The following is a 21,245-nucleotide window of genomic DNA, read 5'->3' as shown; positions in this document are numbered from 1 at the left end:
ATACTGCTATTAATATTCGCCTTAACTAAGATGAGCGGTTCTGTGTGGACCGTTCTTTACTTATCAGGTGTTGGCACCCTGTTCCAGGATGTGTGTTCAAGAATCGCTGATTTTAGCATTTGTTATTCAGTCAACAACATACTGTGGAGTAGATCTGCCCTCAAGTTTGTTTCTTAGTAAACAAAAAACTGTTTGCTACAGTTTATGATCAGGCAATAATAATACTAACCACAACAACAGCAACGGCAACAGAAACAACAAAGGCAATAATAATAGTGATAAAGAATTCGGTTATTCAAGACTGAACTGCTTAAAGACCATCCATCCATCCATCCATTCATCCGGGGCTGGGTCGCGGGGGCAGCAGCCCAAGTAGAGAAGCCCAGACCTCCCTCTCCCCAGCCACCTCCTCCAGCTTATCCGGGGAACACCAAGGCGTTCCCAGGCCAGCCGATAGATATAATCTCTCCAGCGTGTCCTGGGTCTGCCCCGGGGCCTCCTCCCCTCCTCGTTAATGTTGCAAATATAAGCATTTATATTCTGATCTTATGTTAGCCTTCACTGATAGATTGTGACTTCATGACATTTACCTTTCACATTTAACTAATAAAAGACCAAAGAAAAGAAAAATGCAGGGCAGCTTTCCAAGTCTTTAATGAAGTTTTATAATAAAACGGAAACACATTATAAATGTATCAGAATGAAACATTTTAAATAAGGAATAGGTATACAGATCATGTAGGGACACAATAAGCCACTATAAACAGATCCGTCTGTGAAGGTTCTCAGTCGTCCAGGTCATCGTAGTTTAAGGAGCTTGGAAAGAAAAGCGTCTGGACTTCTTTGAGTTGCTTGAAGACCTTTCACCTCTCGTTCGAGAAGCTTCTTCAGTTCTAGGGTCAAATGGTGGAGAGTCCCAGATTTAAACCCAGTGGTAGTTTCCCCCCAAAGAGGGACAAAGGACCCCCTAATGATCCTCTACCTAATCACATGAGCCGAGGTGTGAATACGGGTGTGGGTCACAATTAGAGATGGACCGATCCGATATTACGTGTCGGTATCGGTCCGATACTGATCGGATATCGGAGAGAAATAAAAAATTTAATCCGATCCATTAAATATCAAAAAAGCACCTCACAAAACTTGCGACAAGGTGTAACTCGGCTCATAACCGTAGCACGTTGGAGCAGTGTGCTCACGTGATAGAGCGGCTGTGTGTATTTGTAGCCTCACTACCAAACTGGCATTTCATCTCCGAGGAAGTTATCCCAGAGAGAAGTAAAGCAAGTGTGTAAATTCATCTCTGAATGTTTGTAAAGCATTCACATGTTAAGCTTAACAACCGATATATGGAGCGACTGCCTCTTCTTGCTGCTACTTCAATCGTGAAACTGCTTAATGATCAGCTGATCGGCTTTTCTGTCGCGAGTCCGTCTCTCTTGTTTGTTTTTGGCCCACTTTGCACCAGAAAGATGAAACCAGCGGCTGAACAACAGCAGCAGGTTTAACCTTGATAAGCTGTTGTTAGAATTTATTTAATATTACTTTCTACACCAGGATCCTTTTCTACGCAGCTGACGGCTGGTAGCTGTGCAGGGGCGGATCTAGCAAAGTTTCGCCAGGGGGGCCGATAGGGCATTAACAGGGAAAAGGGGGCACAAAGACATACTTTTCTTTCTCATTCTCATTTAAAATGTCTAGCTTTTAATCAATAATTATCTGAATCTTACACCCAAAGTTTTAATCTTATGTAAAATATATAGAAGTCCATTACTGTATATAGTAAATGTTAAGTCTAATATACCCTAGTAAGCTATAGTACTTTTTCCTTTGGGAAGGTACCATCTGTGCAGTCTGCAATTCTGTTGAAGAAAGATGTTGAATCTATTTAATTATTCTTGAAAAATAATTTTAAATTTTTTTTCCACACTGCATCAAATTAAAGTTGATTACGTCGATTAAGCATCATGAGGTGGAGGGTGGGGGGTGGTTCCCTATTTTTTTTTGCTGGGAGTTTGCAACCCTATTAGTTAGGTTGCTTAATATTTCTGCTAAGTACTCTTTAAAATACCAGAATAGGAAGGATGGAGTAGGTTTAAGTTTATTAGGTTGATCAGTGTTGCTGAACTATGAAATATTTTGGGTGCAGTGTATTTTTTTACATACAGGTATAACAGAATAGCTTTAGTGTTGTTGTTTATTTAAACTTGAGTATGAACTTATACAAAATAGAGCAATATATTAAAAAAACAGTTTTATTGATTAAAAAACACACTATATCAAATTCATATCGGTATCGGCAGATATCCAAATTTATGATATCGGTATCGGACATAAAAAAGTGGTATCGTGCCATCTCTAGCCACAATCAGCCAGTGTTTCTGGTGAGCTCATTGTGAAACCTAGCCCCACCCTATCATGTGATTTTCTGAGGTAGGATGGCCCAGGATGTAAGTGAGCATTAAGGCGTCTTGGAAGGGGCAGTCCCACAGAGTTTAAATCTGGGACTCTCCACCATTTGACCCTAGAACTCAAGAAGCTTCTTGGATGAGAGGTGAAAGGTCTTCAAGCAAGTTAAAGAAGTCCAGTCCAGGTCTAGATGTAATAAGGTGGGAACTGAACAAAGCCGAAGTGGATCTGGTCGGGTCATAAACTGTACTTAACAGTTTTTTATTTAATAAAAAGTTGAATATGGGAAGATTAACTCCAGAATCTTTTGCTTTAACTATCACATGTCCATAGTAAACTGTGTTTGACCTGTTTCTTGCAGTTTAATAAAAAAAAAGAACAAGTCTTTTCTTTAATCTTTTTCTAAAACATTTTGTAATCATGTCTCTGTCATTCCTGTTCCCTTCCCATCTTCTGTCTCCAGGCTTTGAGCATTTACCAGAACAGACATTTGATTACAGTCTACCACGGAGAGCACGAGAGTCCAAATGACTTTGACACAGTCCTGCTTAAAACACTTGTGGGAGGTATGTAAGTAGCCTGTAATTTTGCAAAAGAGTCATAACATTAACTTTTAATCCATATTTTAATTTTTATGTTATGTTTGTCTTTTTTAGCAAGTAAGCAACAATCATCAGCTGAGGACAATCCTTATACTGATGAGCTGAAACTAGCAGTAACGTGGAACAGGGTTGACATTGCCAAGACTGAACTCTTCAATGGAGACATCCAGTGGAAGGTGAGGAGGGAAAAAGACACCAACCAGATGTTGCACTGAAAGAAGAATTCATACATAATGTTACACTGTTGAAATGATGGGCCAACTCATCTCCCGTGCAACATATTTATTTTTACAGAAAACTGTAAAAACAGAGAAATAAGGCAATCAGTTATCTTTGGCGCGCAGGCCGTACGCTGCCTCTTCATCACTGACACTACTTCTTCTACTGTAGCTGACATTACTTTATACAAGTAACTTATACAGTTTCACATTCACATGCACCACCTTTGTAAACTGGTTAAATTACACAAATACAATTTACTACGCACATGAACAACATAGTGAACTCATTACAGTTTTATCTTGTTTTTGCTACTGTTTTAATCTATTTATCAACCTGTCTTCTTAACTGTATTTAATAAACTAGATCTCTTTCAAATAAATGTTTTTCTTAACATATTTCTATAGCATTCACTCTTCATGAACTAAACATAAAGCAATTCACACTTTCTCTTATTGTGCAAAATATATATCTTGTGGCTTTAACCCAACAATACACCTGCACCCAGCTCACAGAGTTTCGGTACAGTCTAACACTTTGATCGGCACAGGCTAACAACTGGACCAACTTGGAAATTAGCTCTTTAGCTTAACATTCGCCACAAACAAGACATTTATCATTAATCGCCACTGCTGTCTGTCACTTTTATAACATCTGTTTATATTATCAACCACCCAGCTTACCTGTAAAAACAGAGAAATAAGGCAATCAGTTATCTTTGGCGCGCAGGCCGTACGCTGCCTCTTCATCACTGACACTACTTCTTCTACTGTAGCGTCAGCTACCGATGCGTACAGGACCGAGCGCCCTCTGCTGGCGGAACTTATACAACAGTAAAACTTACATTGCAGTGGCCTTACTAAAAGAAAATGTCTCTGAGCATCAAATAAAATGGGGGGCTACTATTTTCATGTCTCTGTCTTTAACATAGTGCCACAATAACATTACATTATACAGCCTATTTAAACACCTTTGACTGAAAAACTGTTTAATTCTGATTTTTAGAGAAATATTTGGCATAAAAAATATTGACCTGTCCTAAAACATGATCTCCTTCCTCCAATTAAACAGTATGAAGATTTGGAGGACTCAATGACAGATGCGCTGATCAACAACAAGCCCCAGTTTGTTCGGCTTTTCATTGAGAATGGTTTGAATATCCTGGAGTACCTAACTTATGGCAGGCTGGAAACCCTTTATCGCTCTGTGCCAGATGGGAGCTTACTATATCAGCTGCTACAGCGCTGCCTAGCAGAGCGGCTGGCAATGGTGGAGCGTCACTCACCATCAGAACAACAGAATTCATCCTCAAAAGTGGCGACAGATAACAATCAGAGCAGACCAGTGAAGGAGGTCACCCTTTTTGAGGTGAATTTTGTAATCAAAGATATTCTGTCCTTTCTCATTAATTAGGCTTAAATTGATTCATTACAAATGTGAAGAAAACCTGACACTGTTGTGCTTATTGTCCCACCCACGTGTTTCCTCAGGTGTCAGAGGTCCTGGAGCTGTTAATGGGTGATGTCTGCCAGCCTTTCTACTACAAAGCTTTGGGCTTTCAGTTCACTTCATCCAAAAGGATGTCTCTGAAGGTACTCTGAACTTTTCAGAACATGCACACAGAGTGTACTTGTGGTTATAGGATTTCTTTTTTCTTTTTTTTAAATTATTGACGTGATAATGAGCATTCTTTTCTTCATTCATCAAAGCGTGCCAGTAAGGTTCTGCGTGGACGTTGCATGTATCAGGACCTGCCCTGCCCTCATCCCTGGGCTTCACTCTTCCTCTGGGCTGTACTGCAAAACCGCAGTGAGATGGCCCTTTATTTCTGGGAGATGGTAAAAGTTCTGAGACAAACTGCAAAAAGGATTTTACTTGTGTTCAGCTGGTTTGAAATCCCCAATAATCAAACTACAGCTTGTTTCTGCATTGTTATTAGTTAAGGAGTGGTGCTTTTCCAGAAGAAAAAAATTTAATTTAATTAAATTAAATTTAAAAAATCCTCTTATACTGATTTATATACTACAGAGTCCTCGGTGTATGAATGGATGAACAGATATTTATTTGAATAAAAACATCAATTTTCAGGTGAAATGAAGTGACACAGCTAGGTGCTCATGGTAACATGTGAAAGTTGTTGGAGTCAGTTAATTACAATATATTTTTAATGATTATTTTATGATGTAAGCATTGATTGTGTTAAATGTATATCATAATTTTAAATCTTAATCTATAAGTAAATTATTACTATATAACAATCAAATTCAATTGTGATTGTGCATTTTAACATGCTACATTTAAGCATTTACATTTAATTACAGCAAGCCCAGGGCTTTAAGTAGGATTTAAGTGGGCTTCTACTTAAAGTTTCTATCCAGCTTGCAGTAAATAAAAAGCAGCTACTGAACTAAAAATATAAAATACTTTTATATAGTACCTTTAAGTGAATTGCAAGTATCACCAGCTTAGACTTCGTGCAGCAAGTAAATATGTTAATGGCTGTATGTGTCTGCATTACCACTCAGACTACTTTCATTATCTCAGTTCTAAAGAAAGAACTGAGATAATGAAACAGACAATATTAGATACAATGAATTAACTTTTTGCACCTGTTTCTTTGCAGAAAGTACATAATTTGCTGCTTTCCTTTCCAGGCAGGTGAGGCAGTCCTGAGTGCTCTTGGTGGCTGTAAAATACTCAGAGAACTGTCCAAACTTGACGAAGAAACTGAAACCAAACTCTCCATGAAAGAACTGGCCCAGAAGTTTGAGAACCTGGCTCATGGTGTGATTATTTATTATCTAGTTTTGTAATAGTTTTATTACATGTCCTTTGAATTTTTCTTTTAACATCTGTTGTAACACAATTGTAGCAAAACCTATCTAACTCTTTACACAGCAGTAACTAATAATTTAATTGCAGTCTTCCAGAATGAGCTGTAATTAAGATTAAGGATAAAATTCCTCCACCGTTGTCTTCTTTAACCCAGAGTGACTCCCACAGAGGTTAATTATCTTGTCAATGGTTTTACATTCCTAGGAAATGGCATCTCAAAACTTTTTAAGCACTTTGTTTAGTTTGATGCTCTGTAAAATCCCTCCATAAAGCTCTTACTATTCATGAGTTATTGAAGAAAATACTGAACTCCTGATTTCTTTTCAGCACTGTAGCCAGTCTGACAAAGAGTCACAGCTCTGTTAGTATTCCTCAGTATTCCTTAAGCTTTAAAGGAATACGTAAAAATTAAAATTCTCTCATTTTAAGCATTAGAGAAAAAATATAAAGGTTCATAAACATCTCACAGACATCAATATCTGTGTTGAATACTACAAATATTTATGTAGACGTTTTATCCTCAGTTATTCCTTTATTATGTATTCATTAGACCCCATTCTTACAAGAGTGTTGAAAGAAGTTCAACCATTAGTCAAAGTCAAAGTAAACTTTATTGTCATCTCTGCTATATATAGTGCAGTTCCATTCAGTGAAAAAAAACAAACAAAAAACAATAAATACAAGAAGAATAAGAAATAAATATATAAAATAAATATACACTTTAAAATTAGGGTAAAAAGGATCAATAACAGTCTAAGTTTACAATTTACAGTTGAGTGATTCAAAGTGACCTTGAAGTGGTTTAAAGTGACCAACATGGGCAGGATTCCTGAGAGTGGGATTGTCCAAAGAGCAGCATCTGCATTAATTCATTCTTTGATGTTTTCTATGAATTGTCTATGTACCACAGGCCTTTAAGGTGACAGTAATTAAATGATTGTTCTAATAGTCATTACTTGACCCAGCTAATTGTTGGACAACACCAACCTTCCTATTATCTCAAAAATTATTGAAAGGGTACTTGTAAAACACTCATCTGCAAAGCAATGCTTTGTTTAAAGATAAGCTGTTCTATCCATCTGCTGGTGCAGAGCCCCAGTTGTCTTGGGACCGCGGCCACCGACCACACATGCTTTGCCTAGGAGCTTGGAAAGAAAAGCATCTGGACTTTTTAAAGTTTCTCGAAGGCGTTTCACCTCTCGTCCAAGAAGCTTCTTCAGTTTTAAGAACAATTGGTTGAGGCCCAGCCCTACTGGGAGTGGGAAGAGACAGTAAATGGGGGAAGCTCTATGTCAGTAGTATTACCAGACAAGGATTTTATTGTCTCAAAAAATGAAAGGGGTTTGGAGATCATTTCAAGCCTCCACAAGAACATGCTCAGCTTTGGCTTTTCTAATGGCGACTGAGCCTGTATTGCACAGCTGCCTGAAAAGCAGCTAATTAGTATGCAGGTTAGTTCTCCTGGCCTTTGCCAATGACACATTTCACTCACAGAGTAGCTTAACTAGATCAGGAGAAAACGAGCAGAATTTTTTTTTCATGTCTCGTTTGCAATCATCCATGTCTTGTTCTTGAGAATTCAAATGTTTCTGACTGATTTTCACTGATATCCAGATGATACCCAGCTTTATCAATCCATGAAGCCAGATGACACAGTAATTAGTTTCAGGAATGGCTTAGAAACAAAAAGACTTGGATGATGCCTAATTTCCTGCAACTAAATTCAGACAAAAGAGAGGTTATTGTTCCTGGCCCTAAAAATCTTGGTGTCTAACCAACTCCTTAGTCTGAATCTGATTGCCAGGGCCTCCAGTGACACGTGACAGTCTTTTTTACCAGCATATTAGACAAATATGCTGGACTAATTTCTTGCATTTGCACAGTATCTCTAAAATTAGAAAAAGCTTTTCTGAAAAACAGATACTGAAAAACTAGTTCATGCATTTATTACCTCTATGTTGGGCTATTGTAATTCATTATTATTAAGTTGTCCTAAAAACCTTTCAGATGAGTACTAACCAGGGACTAGAGAAAGAGAGGCCATGCCTCTCATATTAGGTTCTTCATTGGCTGCCTGTTAAATCCAGAGTTAAATCCCTCTCCTCACATGCTTGAGCTTGAAAAAATAGGCCTTGTCAAAGATCTCAGAGTGCTTGCTCACAGGGAGTTGCAAACTGAAGTTTACCATACAACACAAAGCACCTTTAGGTGATTTGTAAACTGACACTATAGAAATAAACTTGAATGTCATGTCTTTTGTCCACTTTACCTCAGATATCTTCAGCTCTTGCTATCGGAGTAATGAACACCGTTCCTTCACCCTGCTAATTAGGAAGTCTCCTGTCTGGGGTCACAGCACCTGTCTTCAGATGGGCGTGAGTGCTGACGCTCGGCTTTTCTTCAGTAACGATGGCGTACAGGTGTGTTCAGTTTTTAACCTCTTTCATTCGTGTGATTTTTCTCCCCCTGCCCTGTACGGCAGTTTAGCGATCAGAACTGTTGTCTGAAGGCCAAAAAATGGCAAACAATTTTCACAAGTCAAACATGTTGGCATTTGCTATGGGTGACCAGAAAGAAAAGAGAAAGAAAGTGAAGACTGGAAGAGGGTTAACAGAAAGAGAGGGAGAGAAAAATAGATGAGAAGAAGAGGGATACAGAGGGATGGAATAAATAAAATACAGCAGAAAACCATAGCAACAACCAACATGTGCATGAATAAAAATGACAAAGTTACAGAGCAGCTTACAGTACTAATGATATAAAATATATTTAGAGGCAGCAGCCCAAGATAGTGTGTGTCCGTGAGCACCTGTGATCACACCTGTGTGTATGAACGCGCTTGTGTTCATAAGTGTCTTAACGCATTTTGAATCATCCAGGTAAGGAAATCCCAAAAGTTGATTCTATTCATTTAGTTGTAGCGTTTTCAGTGAGAGAAATATTTTGTCACTCATCTAATTGACTTCTAACGAAACTGGCACCACTGACTGACAGTGTATCATCAGGTCATCATCACTTTCATGATCATTGATATGCAAATTGTCATGACCATTTACCAACAACCACTGATCAAAAGACCCCTGATTAATGGCCATGAGTACAGAGTTCACCCACAGAGAGTTGGGGAATGGCCGCAATCACAGCAGTCCTCCTCTATCCCTGGTCCTCTGTAACGTTTTTAACCTAATATGCTGTTTTTTTGCCGCCAAGACTGACGTCATCTACAGGATTTTCCTCTCTCATCCCAGCCCCGTTAATGTAATTTCCAATAGTACATGGGCATTCAATCTGAAGTATCAAATCTTTATTTTAAACATATAAATAACAGATGTTAATAAACATAAAAACGCTATCCAAAAAAGCTGTCATATTTGCATGAAAAAATATTGAACATTTTCTGTTTATTAACGCTTACTTATTTAGGTCATTGTATACAATGACCATAGATTTGATTGTATACAATCAAATCTATAAATATACACTATCATTGAATGAGACCATGTAATACACAACAGTACAATCATTTGAATTATAAATGAATTCAGTACAAAGTAAAAATGGCATGATGCTTCAAAAAATAACACATCCTAACTTCATGTTTAGCCAGTGAGCTGCTGTTGATGGATAAGGACTGCTTTTCTGTCTTCTTCCAGTCTCTGCTCTCCCATATCTGGTGGGGTGATATGAAGAGGAAAACAGAGGTCTGGAAGCTCCTGCTCACTTTCTTCTGCCCCATCCTCTGCTACACCAATCTCATCTCTTTCAGGTAAAATTCTCTTTTTTTTTCAGATGAAAGGCTTGGAATTTTATTTGGTATTTTTTAAACCTTTACCTCTTATTTTACCTCATAGAAAACAAGATAATCAGTTGGAAGAGGAGGAAGGAATTCCTAATGAGGATGGGCCAGACCAGGACACTAACAGTCTCTATGGGACCACCGTCTTCTCTTTCGCTGAAATCAAACACCAGTAATATTTCTACTTGCACTCTTCAGTGTTAATCTGTAGAACATCAGTTTGTTGTCTTTATGTTATTGATTTCCATTAGCTAAAGTCTAACAATTAAATCAATTTTATTTTTCTTACAGCAGTGACGTTGATTCAGAAGTTCACAGGAGTGGTACTATTAAAGGTGAGTCCTGTTTAAAAAGTCATCTTTGAATAAGTGTTGTTACTTACTACAAGAAGAAAGCCTGACTAAAGAAATGATTCTTGTCTCTATATGCTGTCATTTTACTCACTTTCCAATCTGTATTTATAATCCTTGATACAGGTGTACCTTACCGACCACCACAGCGTCCATTCATAGTGTCACGCTGGTGTCAGTTCTGGTTTGCACCGGTCACCTCTTTTCTGGGCAACGTCCTGATGTACTTCCTGTTTCTCTTGTTTTTCGCCTACGTGCTGTTGGCTGATTTCAAGCCCCCACCACCCTCAGGTCCAGGTGCTGCTGAGTGTGTGTTGTACTTCTGGGTATTCACCATCGTTTGTGAGGAGATCAGACAGGTGAGTGAAGAGACACGTCTTACTTAGAACTTTATATCCAGACAATTTTGGTAGCTATAGAAAATGTAAAGGGAAGAATTGAAAATAATAACTGAACTATTCCCAAAGTGCTATTGCAATACTGTGGTTAACATGCTCCTGTGTCACAAAAAAAATATTAGATTTTAATGTTTGTTACTGATTTCATATAACTTAACAAATGCACTGAAGATTAAAAGAAATCACATAAATTCAAATCTTATTCCTGTTGGATTTTTACTTGGTCTTTAAAATGAGAACAGCACATAGAGAGTGGTTTTCTGTGTTTGGATACATGTCACCTGTTTATAGTTTGGTATAGCTTTTTTCTACTTGTTTTAACTTTTATCTTCTTCTTCAAGACAATTTTTTTGGGGACGATGACTTGGCGTCAAAGGTTCAGACTCTACATTAAGGATGTGTGGAATAAATGTGACCTCACTGCCATCAGCCTGTTCATTATAGGACTAATTTGCAGGTATGGACAAGAAATAAAAAATAATAAATGTTAATGCTGGATTATTGAAAAAAAAAACTTGAATGAAGCTTTGTCATTGCAAATTGTAACATTTGTATAAGTGCTGTCCTTAGTTTGTGTCTATGGATGTAACGTGGCATAAATAATTTCCTTTCATCTTCCCCCAGAACTTTTCGTCACTTAAATTTAAAATATTTTCTCCTTTAAAAAAAAACAAATTTTACAGGTTTGCCACCAGGTGGTTCTGCTACCTTACTGATTCAGCTTAACTGTGCTTGTGTTACAGGATGTTCCACTTGTCACATGAATTTGGCCGGGATATGCTTTGTTTGGACTACATGGTCTTCACCCTTCGACTTATTCACATTTTTGCCATTCACAAGCAGTTGGGGCCAAAAATCATCATTGTAGGAAAGATGGTGAGAAAGTTACCATCAGTTTATGGGGCACCGTTTGTAAAGTGAAACATGCTGAAATTAACGGCAACATTTTTCCACACTTAGCTCAGAACTTTACAAAAACATGGTTTTTCGAGTAATTTTTTTCAACATTTCCTAAAATATTTGTAACTTTTCATATTTAAAACACAATTTTAAATATTAAATCTAAATGTTTAATATTAAATCTAAATATTATATTTAAATCTAAATGTTAGAGGAAACTAAATATTTAGCTAACATGCAAATTTATTGTAAGGATCAATGGGAATACCAAAATAAATAAATTTCTACATGAGCTTTGTGAGATTTGATAAGTATCTGAGGCTGAGACCACAGGACTGTAAAACATGATTGTTGGGGTTCATTTCTGTACTAAACAGTCATTTCAAGATTAGCTAATTGTTATTTACTAACTAATGTTGATCATGAGACTAAAGTCATCTCACTTTGTTAATATAATTATAATATGGCTAATATTATAGTCATTATATTAATCATTATTCGTTGATACAACAAACACAGCAGTGCTACTAATACAAAATACTCAAAGCTTCATAGAACTGAAACAAACATTTATTTTAGGTTGTTAAATCCTCCCAATTCTTTCGATCTTTGGGCTGAAGGAAGGACAGTACTCGGTGTATAGATGCTCAACAATCCTTTATTCCATACAATTCAACACTTTAAGAGCACAAACCATCCGGATGGGGAGACATGCATGAAGAGGGTCACAGCAAATCTCAAACTGGTGGAGGGTTACTCAAGCTCTTATAGCCTCTTTTGGTCCCCACTGTTAAGGTTCAAAATATTGGGGATGGACACCAGAGGAAAAACCCACAATAACAACACTGGTCCGGTCGGGTTGAGTCAAACGATGATTTAATGATCACACACGTGGGAGATGGACAGCCCTTTATCAGAGCCTCTCTCTTGTTCTAAGTGTTCAGTGTGGTACCGCTCCTTTTCGTTGGCGCGGCGATCTCCTCCTAGGCTGCTCTTCTTTCTTCGACCTTCCGGGTAGACCACCGGTCGGCCCGTTGCACAGGTGTGAGGGTTTATTCTGCCTCTCAATTTCACCTGTGTTGGGTGGAGATTGATCCTTCCCCACCAAGCCCTCGTGCGCGGCCGCGCACTGCGTCCAGTGATACCAGGTGTCGCCTTTCCCCTTCAGTTGGACCGCTGTCGCCGTCTGAGCCGATACCTCATATGGACCAGTCCAGCGGGGCTCCTTCCACTTGCGTTTGATGACTCTCAGCCACACTGTTTTCGCGTCCGGGACCTCTCCTTCTCCTGTGGGCCCTTCACCAGCCGCCTGTTTTGTGAAACTGGACACAAGCGCCTTTAACTCGTTCCAGTAGTCTGCGTGGGACCGGTTCCCCTTTTTGTCCCGTTCAACCGAGCCCACCGTCCAAGGTGCCGGAAACTGTCTCCCGGTTTGCAGCTCGTATGGTGTAAAACCTGTGGATTGATTAACAGAACATCTTATGGTCATCAACGCAACCGGCAGGGCTGCGACCCAATTTAGCCCTGTTTGCGCGCAGATTTTTGCCAATTTGTTTTTCAAATTTAGGTTCATTCTTTCTACTTTTCCCTGAGACTGAGGATGATAGACCGTTCCAAATTTATGCTGGACGCCCAACATTTTTTCTACTCTTGCCAAATCTTGATTTTTAAAATGGGTTCCATTATCTGATCTAATTCTTTTGGGGAACCCATGACGAGGAATGTAATGATTGATTAAACACTTAATGACAGTCCTAGCATCCTCCTTTTTTGTAGCCCAGGCCTCTGGCCAGCCGGTCAGAGCATCTACACATACTAACAAATATCTTACACCGCCACTGATAATCAATCATATCAGTGAAATCAATAACAATCTCCTCTCCCGGCCTCTCAGGGGGCCGAAACTTACCCACTTCCGGTTTTATTGCTGGCTTAGGATTGTGTGCCCCACAGATTAAGCACATCCTGGCCTTCTCCCTTATCATTCCTCGCAGCTCAGGATGCCACCAATGACACAAGTTTCTCTCCATCTGGGCTATCCCCACGTGGGCGAGTCCGTGGGCTTCATCCACCTTCTGTTCTGCCATTTTGGCTGTCAGCACGGGGCGCCCGTCTGGCCCCCTCCACAAATGTCCATCCTGCCAGGCTCCTTTGTTTTTCCACACCCCCTTTTCCTCTGGGGATGCCTCCTCCTGGGCCTGTTTGACTTCCTCAATCAGGTCAACAGATATCTCCTCTTCTGGATTTACCTGTATCATTTGTCTCCGTCCTTTGTAGCCTGCGGCCTCTTTCGCGGCTTCGTCCGCTCTCTGGTTTCCTTTTTCCACCATGCTGGTTCCTTGGGAGTGAGCTTTGCATTTTATAATACTCACCTCCTCTGGGTCAGCCAAGGCCTTTTCCAGTTCCTCCATTTCATGTTTGTGGGAAATAGGTGCATTGGTTGCTGTTCTGAATCCTGCTCTTTTCCACTGAGGCAGCTCCACATGCGCTGCTCCAAACGCATATGCCGAATCGGTGTAGATGTTCACTCTCCTGTTCTTGGCTAGTCTCAAAGCTCGAGCTAGGGCTATCACTTCAGCTCTCTGGGCCGACTGCTTTCCCTCAATCCTTCCTGACTCTCTGACCTGATAATCTCCTTCTACTCTGCAAACCACCGCATACCCTGCTTTCAGTCCTCCTTCGTCTTGGTGGCAACATCCATCGGTGAACCAGTCCTCAGCTCCCAGTATGGGTTCGGCCTTCAGGTCCTCTCTAATCTTTTCCTCAATCTGTGCTCTTTTGGCGCAGTCATGTGGTTCCCCTACACCCATTAAATCTGCCATGTTAATTCCTTCATGTGTAAATGTCAAATTTGGGGCCTCTAAGACTTTGCTCAGTCTCTGTTGTGCCCGTGGTGACATACAAAATGCTTGTGAATTCACGTATGCCACTATACTATGTGTAGTAAGTATTTTTAGTGGGTGTTCTCTCACTACATGTGCTGTTTTTGGATAATTCTAGCGACCCCTGCTGCATGTTGTGTGCATGTAGGATGCTTTGCTTCTGTTGGGTGTAGTTTTACACTAACATACATGAGCACATCTCTACCCCCCCCCCCCCCCCCTTTTTTTTCTGAAACAACACTCCATTTACAACTGAGTTTGTTTCAGAAACATCCAAATAGAATGGCTCATCATAATTGGGTGTGGCTAAATCTGAGGCCCTTGACAAATCCTGTTTTACCCTAATAAATGCGGCTTCGGCTTCAGGCGTCCAAAGCAGCTCAGCCTTAAGGTTTCGAACGCCAACTTGCTTCATTAGGCCCCTTAAAGGGGCAGTTTTGCCTGCATAATCCGGAATGAACTGCCTGCTGTAACCTGTTAAACCAAGAAAAGAAAGCATTTCTCTCACAGTCCACGGTTTTGGGTGTGTCAGAATTTGGTCTCTGTGTGTGTTCATCAAACCCACTGATTTGTGTGCGATTACCCGGCCCAAAAAGGTCACTTCAGGGCGAACTAACTGCAGCTTGTCTTTACTTACTTTAAAGCCGCATTCCGCCAACCTATTCAACACAACGAGCGACGCCGCTGTACAATCCGCTGCTGACGGGGCTGCAATGAGAAGATCATCAACATATTGTATTAATGTACAATCATCAGGCAAATTACATGACGACAGTATGGATCTGAGACTGTATGCAGACAGTCTCAGATCTCGTCTCAAAAAACACATCACCATAGTTTTATGAAATCAGGGTATTAGAACGCCCCCTCATGCGTAGTGACAGGTGTAATACAATCAATGTTGACAATTTTATTTAACACAAAGAATAACATTGTCTCCTTCGCAAGGGCAGACGCTGACTGCCCCCGTCTCCTGGAACCGTCTGTACCCTGCTAAGACACAACATGGCAGCTACAAGGACTCTTTCATTTACTCAGACCATCAGTGTGTATTGCTCTAAATCAAGTATATAATATTAAATGAATATTGCTGGATCAGCTACTTCTACTTAAAACATATTAAAACATGACTAAGCACAAAATCACCAAGAATAACATCTTATAAGTGCTGTGTAAGCGCGTGCGGCCTTCCAAGCTCAAAGCCTTTGCCCTCCATAGATCAGCCAGACTCGCGCTGGCTGTAGCTTTTAACCTTTAATTAACTTGAGCACAACTCTAGAATAAGCAACAAACTGCAATGTGTATGGAATGATCATGGTTACATCTGCAATGGAAAATCATGTTATTATTCTGGTACCTGTAAGGAAAAGATCAAACTAAAGTTATAACCATCACTGTAATGCAAAGAATAATGTAAGGTCAAAAACTTCAATTTATGTTTAATGCAAAGCTGGTTATATACTTCTGATGAACTAATAATGCCATATTAAAATATTAAATGATAATGAGAAAAACATCCCCTCCTTATTCTACACCACCTAGTCGTAAAAACCTAAACATTCACATTCTTTCTAACTCCTAGCGAGCCTGACTTATGGCCTTGGCTCCCTATTTTGTCTGCCTTCAACAACAGTGGTGAAGGGGGTGAAGCTACCGTGGAATGTGCTCTCTGTCTCCTCTACTATCAGAAAAAGCAAGGTCCTGACTCTCTGAAAACAGTATTTCTTATAACTCAGCAGTATAATGCATCATAAACAATATCATTCATTCACACTGAATCAGCAGTCTAATGTAATAGGAATCAATTTAACAAATGTAATAGTTATCACCTTCTTCTAATTCAGGAGAATACTGCAAACTAAAACTACATAATAATTTCACAATCTTTAATTAGGGGTATAACATAGCATAAAATAATATTATAATCCCACAAGGTCCATTCTGCTGCTGATACATACTTTAGGTTTCTGAATATTAAACTTGTTTCTGCCTTTCATACTGTGTAACCTGAAGGCCCTGAGTACTTTCTCCCACACTGACAAATGATAAAATTATTTGAACATTACCTAATAAGACTGATTAAGGACAGACAATTAGTTACTTTAAACTTTTCTAGCAGTCCTTCACAAACAGGGAACAGTCTCTCTAGTCTCTCCATGTGTCAGCTGCTGCTGGCTCTTCCTCCTCCTCTTCCTGCTTGTGCCGTGATATTCAGGACCGCAAACCGAGCATCATCACTGACTTTCAGCTCGTTGTATTTGTGGACTGACTTTAATTATCCATAAAATCATCACATTCTCTGTAAGATTAAGGTTGACTATTGAACAGTGTATATTTTAAAGTAAAGGCTTTAAGTAAACACTGAAAGTACTAACATCGCTAATGTCACATAACTCTGTGGCCAACGGTAATGTTTTAATGTTCTTCATTATTCAACATTTGCACATAAATAAGTGACATATTGTTCAGTACTTTTAAAAGTTTACTCTTCGGCCGCCTCGCTTCCACCATTTTTTTTGGCAAAATTATGCACACCCACCATCGCGCTATGAAGTCTGGTATATGTTGGGCCACGAAGTCTACACCGCCACATCCCTTAAATTCAGGGAAATGAAGGACGCATTTGAGGGCCACATTTCGAGCAGCCTTTGAATTGGGACAGCCTTCGTCACGTCGCTGTAATGTAATCGGCCTTAAAATGGCCTTTAAGGCTGCAGACCCTAAATTGGGATACAGCCTGTGTCTGCTCTCCCCTGATGGTCACTTCTCAATGCCATGAGCTGCTTCACTTCTTACCTACGAGCATGTCCAGCGATTTAGCTGGACTTGTGCTGCAGCGATTGTGAAGTGGAGACTGCAGCTGCTGAGAGAGCACTACTGCTGAACCTTTGGATGGTCGACAAAACAGATCTTCCAATGTTTTCAGCTAAATGGCTGGACGTGCTGGTAGGCAAGAGGTGAAGCAGCTCATGGTGTTTAGCACACTTTTGCACCGGAGGGTTTTCGTAAAGCTTTTATTTTGATATTTTCCGTTGAATTTGCATGTTAGCTAAATATTTAGTTTCCTTTAACATTTAGATTTAACATTTAGATTTAAATATAATATTTAGATTTAACATTTAGATTTAATATTTAAAATTGTGTTTTAAATATGTAAAGTTACAAATATTTTACGAAATGTTGTAAACAATTACTCAAAAAAACATGTTTTTGTAAGGTCTAGAGCTAAATGTCAAAAAATGTTACCGTTAATTTTTGCATGTTTCACTTTACAAACAGCGCCCCATATTAGTTGGCATTACAACTGCGGTACACTCATTATGTTTACATATATAATGGCTAAAACAAGATCACAATTTCCTCTTGTTTAGATAAAGGATATCTTCTTCTTCCTCTTCTTCCTGGGTGTGTGGCTCATGGCGTATGGAGTTGCCAATCAGGCTCTGATCTACGCCTATGATCCAAACCCGAATCGCATTTTTCGGAGAGTTTTCTACAGGCCATACTTGCACATCTTTGGACAGATCCCTGTGGAAGAGATGGATGGTACAAGTGTTTGTGCAACTGGCATAAAAATAAGAAAATCTGTGTTAAAGCTGAAATTTCTTTTAAAATGCTGCAGTTTCCTGGAACCTACTTTCATCACAGCAATTTGAAATTGAGTGTTATTATAATTTTAACCATTTCTTATTTTTCCAATTTATTGCAGTGGGCAAGGACTGGGATATCACTTGTACACACAATGTGACTTTGATTGAGAGCGGTGAAGAGCCGTGTAGAAGTCATGAGAGTAACTGGCTGGTAGTGATTCTGCTAGTTGTATATCTCCTGGTCACCAACATCCTGCTCATCAACCTGCTTATTGCCATGTTTAGGTAAAGAACCAGTCTGTCATTATGTTTCTCTGGCTGCATTCACAAACTGAATGGTTTGACTCAGTGGCTCTGATCTGCTTGTATCCACACAGCTACACTTTCTCTAAAGTGCAGGAACACAGTGACATCTACTGGAAGTTCCAGCGTTACAACCTGATTGCTGAGTACCACTCCCGTCCTGCTTTGGCTCCGCCTTTCATTATCCTCTCACACATCAACCTCTTCATCAAGAGGGTCATCCGCAAAGTGCCCTCTGTAAAGATTCACCACTTTGGTCAGTATTGGATCAGGGGTGTTACTCTAATAAGTTATTGTTACTTAACTCTAAAAAATCAAATGCTGAGTGAGGAATCCACGCATGATTAGAATTAGGTAATTTCTTAAATGTCTTCTAAATTTCATTTGGTAATTGTGGGTTTTGGTTAAACAGTGCCAGCCCTGTTATCACTCAGTTACTAACTGAAAATGGCAGTGCCAAGTTAAAAGACTAGGCTTTTTGTTTACTTGCTCACTGACCTCAGTTTAGCAGTGATGAAAGCATGAAAACTAAATTGAAAAGTAATCATTTCAACTCTTGGTCTTTTCTATCAGTGTTAGACTTGGAACCAAAGGCAGCTAACAGATTATCAACGTGGGAAACGATTCAGAAGGAAGACTTCCTGACTGCTCAAAACAAGATCCAGAAAAGCAGCGACTCAGAAAGGCTCAAACGGATGTCTGCCAAGTGAGCACCTTCATCCTCCACTGTAGCAGCATTATTTATTACTGTGTGACTCCATCATTCTGAAGTAAATGTATCTTTGTTTATATAGGGTAGATGGTGTGCTTAAACATCTGAGTGAAAGCAGAGACTTTGAACACAGACTACGGTCTCTGGAGAATCAGGTAAAATTGAAGCTCCAACTTATCATTTTGTACCCTTTGATTCATTCATGATACATATGTGGAGCTGCTGTGAAAGGGCATGTCTGCAGAGTTAAATTATTCTAAATATAGGTTAAAGCACTTCATAGCAGGTGGCAGTTGGCAAATTACATTAAGAGGAAGTTGAAACATAGGGAAAATACCTACTGTACAGCAAAAAGACAGTTTCAGGTTGGATAATGTGAAGTTGTTTCCTGGTTGATGTAAGAGTTATTTTGTGTGAAGGTAAGTAATTCTTTAGTAAGTACTTTCATGGTTTGGAGAATGTCACATGAAAGAAACAGATGCAGAACTTAAACTAACCAACTTAGTGCAATCAGTGGTATAAATGCGTGCATGTGCAAAGAAATTGTGTAGGCAATACCATCTAGCGCAGAAAAGAAAACCAATTTCTAAATGTGTCTGAGAGAAGAGAGCCATTCAAGAAGTGAACTGAGGGCTTTTATGTAGCACTGGCAAACAGGGGCCAGGCTTTGCCACTGTCACTGCTTGGAAACAGGCCACAATAGCTTTTCCAATGCCTACAGATGAGACCTGCCACATAACAGGTTGAAAGGAAAGGATGAGATGAGTTGTCAGAGATAGGAAAAAAATAGCTTTTTTCAAGTGGTTTTTCTTGAGGTTTAAAAATGGCTATTCTCTCAGATACAGCTTTATGTTATTCTGCTCTTTATTTCCAGATGGATTATTGCTCTAGTGCCCTCAGCTGGGTTGTGGATACTTTAGCACAAGGAAGCACATTCAAACCTCCTCGCCCCCCACCTGCATCACGAGGTATGATTACAAAACAACCTGCAATATTCCAATATTGCTTTCAATACAAACTCAGCTAGCCTAATCTTATTTTAAAAATATTTATATTACTTTTTTTGTGCTAAAATTGGTCCCTCTCACTTTTATTATTCTATCTGTTCTTCTACACAGACGTGGTACCCTCCCCTTGCAGCTCAACTTGATTAAATGACGCTTTAAATCAAGGAGAACACCTTCACTCATGTTCTTTTGACAACTTCTGTTGCAGTCTGCCACCATGAGCCTCACCGAACTGTTACCAATGCTTATAAAAGCAAAAAAAAAGAAAAGAAAAGTATTTAGCCTATGCCATGTATTTTAGATAGATAGATAGATAGATAGATAGATAGATAGATAGATAGATAGATAGATAGATACGTACATACGTACATACATACGTACGTACGTACGTACGGAATTTTAAAAAGTATTCTGATGTAATCTGTAGAGTTACATTATGAGCATCACAATACTTTTATTCAGTTCAGTTACACTTTAAATATATGAGTTGTATTGGTATGTCTGCATTCTTGTTCTTTAAGTATAACATTTTCATACCTAATAATAAATAAATGTTTACTAGAAATACAAAATAATAACCCTATTTCAACAATTTTTAAGCATTTAATTAGTAATAATAACTAGCCTGGCTGCAGGTGTATCATTGGATGTCAGTCGCAGTTGCTAAAAGGCAGGGTTTGTTTCTTTTGGACACAGACGGGGTTGCTGTATACTTCTATTTGTAGCCTAGTACTAACCTAGTTAGCTAATGGGTCCTGCTATACATTTACAGTTATTTGTAAGGGACAATGCACACTCTTTTTACCTATCAGCACATGACACATCCCCAATTTCAAAAAAGTGTATAAAGTGTAAATAAGCAATGCAATGATTTGATGTCTTGGTTAGTTATAGACCAATGTCCAATCTCCTTCTTATCTGAAGCATTCTTGAAATAGTGGTAAAACAGCTACAGCAAGTAATCATTTGCCGGGCAATTATAAATATGAAGTTTAACTTGGGTTTCAAAATTCGTCACAATACAGAAAAGGCATTGGTGAATGTGTTGATATGTAGATGTTAATGTAATGATAAGGTTTACCAGCAGGGGGCACTGTATTTAAGAAAGCTCATGAATGCCTCCAGGGGAGCACATAAAAGAAGACTGGTCTGTGGCGTGACTGGATGAATGGTGTTAATAAAATGTTTGGGGCGGTAGCTCGCAAGAGATAAATGGATGCTGTGTTATTTTTAACAAGCACT

The 21,245-nt window shown here is 39.2% G+C and overlaps 1 protein-coding gene and 1 long non-coding RNA gene across 3 annotated transcripts in view; one reads left to right on the top strand and one right to left on the bottom strand.

Annotated features, from left to right (window-relative positions):
- Nucleotides 1–21,216, top strand: part of LOC113019298 (transient receptor potential cation channel subfamily M member 4-like) — a 30,582-nt gene extending 9,366 nt beyond the window's left edge. For both annotated transcript variants that reach the window (XM_080305136.1, XM_026162911.2), the window contains exons 9-28: nt 2,873–2,975; nt 3,066–3,187; nt 4,302–4,598; nt 4,721–4,822; nt 4,940–5,068; nt 5,885–6,014; nt 8,340–8,485; nt 9,719–9,831; nt 9,917–10,033; nt 10,153–10,196; nt 10,338–10,570; nt 10,951–11,066; nt 11,353–11,485; nt 17,763–17,937; nt 18,101–18,266; nt 18,359–18,540; nt 18,858–18,990; nt 19,079–19,151; nt 19,871–19,964; nt 20,115–21,216. In XM_080305136.1, coding sequence (XP_080161262.1) covers nt 2,873–2,975; nt 3,066–3,187; nt 4,302–4,598; nt 4,721–4,822; nt 4,940–5,068; nt 5,885–6,014; nt 8,340–8,485; nt 9,719–9,831; nt 9,917–10,033; nt 10,153–10,196; nt 10,338–10,570; nt 10,951–11,066; nt 11,353–11,485; nt 17,763–17,937; nt 18,101–18,266; nt 18,359–18,540; nt 18,858–18,990; nt 19,079–19,151; nt 19,871–19,964; nt 20,115–20,146 — 2,640 coding nt within the window. In that variant the 3' untranslated portion in view covers nt 20,147–21,216. The remainder of the gene's footprint in view (nt 1–2,872; nt 2,976–3,065; nt 3,188–4,301; nt 4,599–4,720; nt 4,823–4,939; nt 5,069–5,884; nt 6,015–8,339; nt 8,486–9,718; nt 9,832–9,916; nt 10,034–10,152; nt 10,197–10,337; nt 10,571–10,950; nt 11,067–11,352; nt 11,486–17,762; nt 17,938–18,100; nt 18,267–18,358; nt 18,541–18,857; nt 18,991–19,078; nt 19,152–19,870; nt 19,965–20,114) is intronic.
- LOC145430309 (uncharacterized) lies at nt 638–4,238 on the bottom strand. Its single transcript, XR_013910785.1, has 2 exons — nt 3,914–4,238; nt 638–3,222 (listed from the first exon to the last, which is right to left on the bottom strand). It is a non-coding gene; the product is annotated as an uncharacterized LOC145430309 (long non-coding RNA).
- Nucleotides 21,217–21,245: the final 29 nt, after the last annotated feature.

This window comes from Astatotilapia calliptera, chromosome 8 (assembly GCF_964374335.1).
Source record: "Astatotilapia calliptera chromosome 8, fAstCal68.1, whole genome shotgun sequence".
In the NCBI taxonomy this organism is placed as follows: Eukaryota; Metazoa; Chordata; class Actinopteri; order Cichliformes; family Cichlidae; genus Astatotilapia; species Astatotilapia calliptera.
Note: the sequence above shows the minus strand (reverse complement) of the source record. Positions and strands in the feature narration are given on the sequence as shown.